General features: G+C 39.9%; 1 protein-coding gene across 2 annotated transcripts; it reads right to left on the bottom strand.

Moving 5' to 3' along the window:
- Window positions 1–19: 19 nt before the first annotated feature.
- Window positions 20–7,687, bottom strand: LOC116326239 (acyl-CoA Delta-4 desaturase-like). 2 transcript variants are annotated; one of them, XM_031747437.2, is made up of 13 exons: window positions 7,562–7,687; window positions 6,851–7,114; window positions 5,208–5,318; window positions 4,726–4,923; window positions 4,336–4,437; window positions 4,142–4,267; window positions 3,996–4,056; window positions 3,835–3,911; window positions 2,357–2,454; window positions 2,054–2,150; window positions 1,830–1,909; window positions 1,175–1,300; window positions 20–638 (listed from the first exon to the last, which is right to left on the bottom strand). In XM_031747437.2, the coding sequence occupies exons 2-13, from the start codon at window positions 7,058–7,060 to the stop codon at window positions 587–589; spliced, it is 1,338 nt and encodes a 445-aa protein (XP_031603297.2). In that variant the 5' UTR covers window positions 7,061–7,114; window positions 7,562–7,687; the 3' UTR covers window positions 20–586. The 2 variants fall into 2 exon arrangements, with proteins under 2 accessions (XP_031603297.2, XP_039471388.1); XM_039615454.1 differs by having other exon boundaries at window positions 6,851–7,142; window positions 7,562–7,615.
- Between the last annotated feature and the right edge of the window lie 476 nt (window positions 7,688–8,163).

Below are 8,163 nucleotides of genomic sequence, written 5' to 3' on the forward strand. Positions count from 1 at the left end.
GTTTTACCAGAGGACCAGAAACAGTCAGCAGTTTATTTATTGTAAACTGAAACAGAATAACAAGAGCTGCATTTTAAAGTAGTTACAATTTTAATTCTGACAGAAAATAATGAAATTAATATTGTACAAATTGTGGTTTGTGAGAAACCAGAACATCAGTGACATAGTAGCTCATCTGGCTCACATGAAAAATGTGACTTTGGCCCCAGAGCACCGTGTGTGTAATGACCCATTAGGACATCATTGATTATATTCTGAATGAAACTGTAGGAGGAGATGCAATTCTTCTCAATTTTGAATGGACGGATGGCCAACAGATGGCTTTACCTCACCTCACCTTTGAGCAATAAAATGATCATGTTTTATCTGCCAAATTGACTGGAGACAGAAAAAGAACGCCTACTGTTGATCAAGACACTCTAAGGCAACTTATGAGAACCCCAGACTTAACAATGGCGTTAATGAGAAAGGTCATTCTCCCACTAGTGGCTTTATTTTAATAATCAGACAGATACAATTAGTTGTTTTTTTTTTGATGCAAAAATGAAAAACACTCCTTTTACATCAGTGAAGTTAATGCAGTCTGTCATTTATGGAGGTAAGCGTCGAGCCAGAGGTCTCCTGAGGTTTTCAGTGACCTGACGGAAAAAAAAGAGGAAAAAAAGTAAGTGTGTGTGTGTGATTTTCAACCTTGTCAATGCTCCATTATGATCGGGGTGCACATAAGTGGTCCGCAGGTGCGCATTCGCTGTCAAAATAAAAGACGCGCACCAGATAAGTTGCAACGCGCGTTTGTGTACATATAAAAGGCGCTGTTTTTGTCCGCTAGAGTGGGATTTTCACGGCATATTCTGCACCACATCTCTGTGCGTTCATCATTTCTTTGAAGCCAGCTCACCTCCTGCAAGCACTTTTCCGAGAATACGCGCTTCTTTTGCGGTTCGGACTCCTTCTGACATTTCTTTGGAGGTGGAGGAACACCAAAGTAATTGCTTACAGGAGCTTGCTTCTTCGACATCTTTAAGAGTTCTAAACAAATGTCTGTCCTCCTCCAGAAAATCTTATGTATGCAAACGTGCATTGCAGCTTCTTATCTGGTGCGCCTCTTTTATTTTGACAGCGCATGCGCACCTGCGGACCACTTATGCGCACCCCTGATTACGATAATACTTACGTGACAATATCAGCAAGGCCTCGCCACAAAGTTTTCTCCTGGTAAGGAATCCCATGTTTCTCACAGAGTGCACGGACCTCTGGCGCCACCAGGTGGTAGTTGTGGCGCGGCATCGTGGGGAACAAGCTTGAGAGAGAAAAGAAACAGGAAGCTTCCCTCAGATATGACAGCGTCTGAGAATTTGTGTTTTAAAGTTGTCTATGTTGCCAAACAATTTCATATTAATGACAGTTGTTAAATTATGAAGGCACTGGAACGATGCATGCAGACTTGGTTCCTACAAAAAGTTCAGTCAGAAAAACTGTGTTTACAGAATGTGACTCCATGTCTGTGTGTGTGTGTGTGTGTGTGTGTGCGTGTGTGTGCGTGTGTGCTCCCCCCCACGTACACACACAGAGCTGAAAGAAACAGTTTCACAAGTGGTTAAATGGGGAGGCCTGACTTTAGCGTGTGATGACACCACTCTTTCACCATTTTTTTTCTATATTTACAGCAAGCGTGATGCTTGATTCTAGTTCCTAATTCAGAGAGGTTTTATGGACCTTTGCTGCTTGTGTCTGCAAAATGGGTGTTTCTATTTTAATCCTAGTACTCTACTTCGTGAAAGCACACTGAACATACATTTGTCTGCATTTGCTGCACTCATTTGACTTACTGGTGCTCGATTTGAAAGTTGAGGTGTCCGCTGAACCAGTCATTGAAAAAGGACTGCTCGATATTACAGGTGGATTGTAACTGAAGACGAGAAAAAAGCCTAAATAAGACCAATATTTGTGATTCACATTTATAAGGATTGGGTGATGGAAGAATCACAGAGTCCAAAACTTTTGCACAACCTTGCACATCAGCAGCACCTGCTGGTAAAATAGGTACAGGTACCTGAATAGTCAGCCAGTCCTTGTGCTTTTCATGATCAATATCCATCGGTATGTGATTCATCTGAGTCACCCACACAAACCAGTGACTCTCCAAAAACCTGCAAAATTAATAACAACATGACAACAATGACTTTCATTGTAGAAGGGGGAATAGAAAGAATAGAAAACCTCTTCCTAATAAGGCATACTACAACTGAGAGGACCAGGTGACTCTTTCACCCAGAATCTAATCTAAGACAGTGTAACAACTAAAGTATGCCTTATTAGGAAGAGCAATCACAAAATTCTCTTTCTAAATATTTACCTGACAAAAAAAAAGAGCGCCACTGAGCCAAACACGCCGTATAGAGGTGCATAACAGTAGAAGTAGCGGAGGTAGTATGTCATGGCCCAAGCCAGATCCTTCACAAGATAAAAACATTCATATGATTTATATAATTTCTTACTTAAGAAGAGTCGTAATTCATCACTATTGTATTTGTACAATTAGGTCCATAATTTATTGGACATTTTTTGTAGTTTTGCCTCTGATCAGAACAAAGTGCAGCCCTTCATCTGTCAGAAGAGGTTTAACAAAAATGTTGCATTGACACTTTGGGAATTACAGCCATTTTTATACACAGTCCTTTATTTTCAGAGGCTCAAAATTAAACTAACAAACTACTTCAATTTTATTTAATATAGGGAATATTTGTAGTATGTGTATGAAAATCCTGTGCAGCCAGTGACTACTTGAGATTAGCGTAGATTCTCTGCTATCCCTTTATTGTAGACACCTTCAGTTCCTGTCTGCATGACTTTCTGCCTCCACTTTTGTCTTCAGTAAATGAAAAGCTGCTCTGTTGGCCTGAGATCAGGTGACTGACTTGAGGAATTTCACATTCTTTGCCTTGAGAAACTCCTGTTTCACTAAGCACCAGTGGGGATACTGGCAGACATACAGGTTCATGCGTAACACTGCCTTCCCCATATTTGACAGACAATTGGGTTTCTCTCCTTCTCCATACTTTTCTGTTCACATTATTCTGGTAGGAATTCATCTTGTTTTCATCTGTCCAAAGGTTTTTACAGACTTTTGCAGGTTTTTCACATAATTTCTGGCATACTCTGGTTTTCCTGTTCTTAAGCATAACCTGCTGTATGTATCTTGTTTTAAACCCTCCGTATTTTCATTCACAAAGGTGTGTCTCGATCATAGACCTTGACAATGATACTTCAGCCTCCTCTAGATTGTTCTTGACTTGGTTAGATGTTTTAAGGCTGTTTTTCGTAACCATGGAAATAATTCTGCCATCTTGCACTAGACACAGTTGCCGTCTACGGTCTTTCAGGTTTTTTGGTGTTCCTGAGCCATTTTTGTACTCTTTCTTTCTAAGAATATGTATCAAATCATTGATTTGGGCACTCCTAAAGTTTTTGCTGTCTCTCTGATAGGTTTAAATGATGGCCGGCCTCCTTCCCTTGAAGTGACATAATTTTGGGCTTCATAATTAAAAAACAATGAAAAGCTACTAAATGATAGTTCAATATTTGAAATAAACTTTTCTTTTAGTTCTTTTATCTGGTTAATTTGTCATAGAATAATCAGTTTGTAGTTTGAGCCTCTGAAAATGAGGAGAAACTGCATATTTGCTACCGCCTGTGCTATTCTGATTTTACTGTAATGTTTTTCTTTAGCACTCTAAGCTCAAATTTCCTTTGTTAGGCTAAATACAGCCTGAGACATCAAATGGAAAATCATTATACAAACTGCACTACACCACTCGGAGGCTGAGAGCTTACCACCCAGTATCGCCGGGTTATCATGGTGTGCATTATATTAAAGTTGTAGAAAACTGGAATGAGCAGCGGAGGTCCCACTGAAAGAAAAAAAAAGACAGGGCTTGTTAAAACAAAGCTGTCATAGTTTTTTATTCTTGTTAAATGACTCTGAAGAAACATACAGAGAAAGAAGTACTGGTGTTGGTGATTGTAGGGCATGTGCTTGATCTTCTTTATCCCGTACTGTAACACAGAGGTAAAGAGGGGGTGAGGAGAAGCTGTATCATATGACTGAAGAAATTAGAAACATTAGTGCTGTGCTACTTGCCTCCACTGGTATAGTCTGTCCAAGTACAAAGGTGTCCAGCGTGTTGATATCGGGGTCCTTGCTGAAGATGTTGGGTTTAGCGTGATGCTGGAAATGTCGGTGATTCCACCAGTTGGCAGAAGCTCCCTGAGAGAATCAATCTTTTAATACCTGGGTTTAATTTATATGAAAAGAATATGACTGAGAGAGGTTACCTTTAAATGACCAATGACAAACTTGTGGACAGCGTGGTTCCAGGTGGACTTTTTGAAGACAGACAGGTGACCAAAGTCATGCTGCAGCCATCCAGCCTGTGCCTAGAGAAGTAGCAGGCATTACGTGATGTTTTTGGCTGGTTTATTCTGACATTTTACTAACATAGCTTTGTATAATTCAGGGTTTTTTTAATCCTTTTATGGAGCTGCAAAATAAGGATTTCTCAGTTCATCCTCTTACTGACGAAGGTTGAGGATTAGTTGTATGTATTCTTATCTCATTATCTCAGACTTAGTGTTTAATGTAAGCATCCACCTTTGTAAAAGTGTACATGTCAGAAAATAAGGAAATACATATTAGGATCCATTTAAAGTTTATGTCTGAATTACCTGAGCAGTTGCTAAAATCACCGAGCACAGTAAGGTCGGTATCCAGCCCGTCCCCCACATTGAAACGAGCATCCATCCGAGGGCTTCTAGCAGCACGATGTGACCGAGGTGGAGGAAGAAAAACAAAGGCTGACCTTGAAACAGACCCTGCTTCTCTACCTGAGCTCGCAAGGTTTTGAAATCCTGCACGATGGCTGCCTGGGTTCAGAGAAGAGGAAACAAACAGTTCTGTAAAGCGGAGATGATATTATATACTAATGTGACACTTGTGAAATCAAGAAAAATGTTTGCATTTTAGCCGTTTTAGGTTTTGATTCACAGAAACGAGGCATTAAGCCCGACAACGAAACCTGAGCATCAGGAATCTCAGCTGTTCCCAGCACTGTAAAATGCATGAATAGAAATTCAGATCTGTGAAAAGGCTGGCCTACTTCTGTTCCGCATCTAAATAAGGTCCTTTATTCAGGGAATCAAAGGCTCACATTTTTGTCTCGGTCCTGACTTGGCTCTGTTGCTGCCAACTCTCCAAGCAGCAGCGGCTTCAGAAACTTTTGCACGAACTTGGAATCAGGATGAAAAGCAGTGAATGCCTCCTGAAAGAGAGAAAATTAGAAATGAAAGCTAGTAGAAATTATGTCGTGGTTGAAAATAGTTTTGATCAGTCTGAGGAGCCACAAAAGCAAAAAGAAACCTCTGGTAAACATACTCATGTATTTGCAAGCATGTTGCGTAAAAACAAGTTTACTACCACCAGTATTATTGTTATTTTTCATGAATCATTATTCATAAAACCTCAAAGGGGAAGTCTCGTTCTGTTAGAGCTCCAAAGAACGAATAGACATGTAAGGAGTGGCAAAAGGCCCAGATGTAGACTGTAGACTGGCGTGTAAACTACTTTTCATGCAGGACATATTTAAAGTAAATATCAAGTGAATCAAGTCAATTACAAGCATGTTTTTTTAACAACAGTATTCACAAATATATGCAGAAAGAAAGAGACACAGTGGGATAAAAACTTCAAAACACTGCTGGCTTTGTGTTGTAGAAGGTCTAAATATTCTTACAGCCATGATCAGTGTCCATAAAAAATTAATTAGTAGGTAGTAAATAGAAAAGGATCAATTAATAAAATTAAATGCCAAATAACAAAACAGTAAGACTACTAAGAACAGCCAAAATTTGTGTTTTAAGATTAAGATAAAAATGTTAACACAGAGTGGATCTCTGAGAGGAGGTGTCCTCCAGAGGTGTGGAGATGCCACCATAAAAAAGCATGATCTCCCTTACTCACCCCAGAAGAGTTAAAAGTGTTTTTTCTGAGGATCTAAGAGATTATTACATGAATGAAAGCTCTGACAGAAATGGTGGAACGACTATTTAATCACCAGGAATGTGTCCATTTCAAACTATATTAGTAACTATACTTGCCAGTACAATTAAGCAGAGTAAAAAGTAGACTTAAAGAGTTTAAATAGTGTACAGTGGATCTACTCTGTGCAGCCATCCATGGATCCAATTCCAATGTTTGTACAGCATGTGTTTTTTATTTTTAATATATTTGCATATATTGGTAAACAGGATTTATGACAGGGTTATATAATAAGAAAAGTAATGACCTCTTTTGAAAGCATCTTTTAGACTCTGCACTAAATTCCAGTTTCTGATTCCCTCTTGATCGGATGTCTCTCGAAAAATAAAAAACATTTTTGATGTCACTGACACTTTTTACCTTGATAAATAAAGGATATATAAAATTCCAAAAATAAGTTTCTTTGTACCTTGTGACAGGAATGTTTGTTTCTGGCTCAAAATGAATCGATCATAGGCCAACAAGTCATTTGCAGTCTTGTGAATACCGGAATTTTTTTTTTAACCGTTTAACAGTTAAAAAAAAAACAAACTGTGGTCCACCTCCAACACGTTCTCACTCCCAGAATTGTAGTTAATCACAATATTTTGGTAGGTGGTATTCATAAACACCACAACTTAGTTACATACCAAGGAAATGTGATTACAATTTTATTTTACTTCATTAAAAATAAATTAAAAATAAGCAAATATAAATGCACAAGCCCGTGTATTCTGAATTTATTTTCAAGGAAAGTAAATAAAACGTGTAATATACCGTAGCATCCTCTCCAGCATAGTGGCCGATGACGCGAAACCCTCCTGGATGCCTTTTGGCCCACTGAGTGATGTTGTAAACCTTTCGATCGATGACCAGCCATTGATCATTCCTGCTGTTGTGGCTCTGCACTTCCTCCCAGGTGTAAACGCCTTTAGCTTTCCCGCTGTCCGGCTCTCCCGGCACCGTCTGCTGGCTTCCACGTCCCATCCTCACCGCTGTCTCTGGTCTGAATGCACCTGAGCTCTAAAGGGCCAGTCCGACCTGGGTGTAAAAAAGGGGCCCTTTTTAACTGTTTACGGAAGGAGCAGCACACACAGGGAAGATTTAGTTTGATGCTAGTGCTTTCTTGAGTTTAATACGCCGAATGTAGCGCAAGGAAAACAAAGAAGAGTGCAACATCCTCATTAATAATTCATGAAATCCCACAGCCTCCAACTGAAGCTGCTGGTGAAGCAAAAGCTCAAGATTTTGTGTCGACATTAAACATCAACCTAGCTGCCAGATGCATCGATACTGAGCACATAAGTGTGTTTTATACGTGAATGCACGGGCTGCAAAAAGTCCAGTCGACGTTAACGTGTAAAAACCCAACACAAAAGTGACAAAAGCGCCACCAAAACGCATTAATCGTCCCACAACTGAACAATTAAGCAACACGGGTGGGTTTCCGTGCAGGCAATAACACGAAGAGGATGAATGTTAACTTACAGCATCCGGCTTTCAACTACTCTCCTCGGGTTTCAGTCACAACAGTGCGGTTAAAAAGGTTCAGTTCCGCTTTATGTAGCAATCATCAAGTACAAACTCCAAGGAGATCATTCGAGGGTGTCTGGGCCAATCGGCGCTCAGTATATTCCCCCCCGCTGGCCAGGGTGGCCTCAATAAGCTCCCTGCACATTTTCTAATTCACAAAGTGCAACCGGTTTAATGGTTCAAACTTTGTTTGATGTGGTATAAGCCTTTTGTTTCTCGTTTCTTCTTCTTTATTAAATACAGTGCAACCAAAGAATTTGCAAATACAATAAGTGAAGCCTCTCCGTGATGCCTGATGTTACTAGTGGTCCAAGTTAATGATCGATGAGTCAGTGGGTTTGAAAATAAGTCATTGGGAAGGAAGGAAGAGGGGTCCCTGGTATTTTACTGTGCACTCACTTTGTATGACTATCATTTGCTCTTTGTCTTTCCGAGAAAGCAATTTGAGTATCATTCCCTGAATATGATGTCTATGCTGACCTCCAGTGGCTTAACTTGCTATCTTTCTGCAGGGTATCAGTGTGCAGATGTACTCTGATACCCTGTAATAGTACTGC

The sequence above is a fragment of the Oreochromis aureus genome, linkage group 7 (genome assembly GCF_013358895.1).
Source record: "Oreochromis aureus strain Israel breed Guangdong linkage group 7, ZZ_aureus, whole genome shotgun sequence".
Taxonomy (NCBI): Eukaryota; Metazoa; Chordata; class Actinopteri; order Cichliformes; family Cichlidae; genus Oreochromis; species Oreochromis aureus.

Excerpts from the sequence above, each read along its gene's own strand:
- LOC116326239 (XM_031747437.2), bottom strand. The coding sequence starts at position 7,060 with ATGGGACGTGGAAGCCAGCAGACGGTGCCGGGAGAGCCGGACAGCGGG. Across the intron at positions 4,924-5,207 it reads GTCAGGACCGAGACAAAAAT|GCAGCCATCGTGCAGGATTT; the intron begins GTGAGCCTTTGA and ends CTCTGAACCCAG. Across the intron at positions 639-1,174 it reads GGCCTTGCTGATATTGTCAC|GTCACTGAAAACCTCAGGAG; the intron begins GTAAGTATTATC and ends TTTTTCCGTCAG.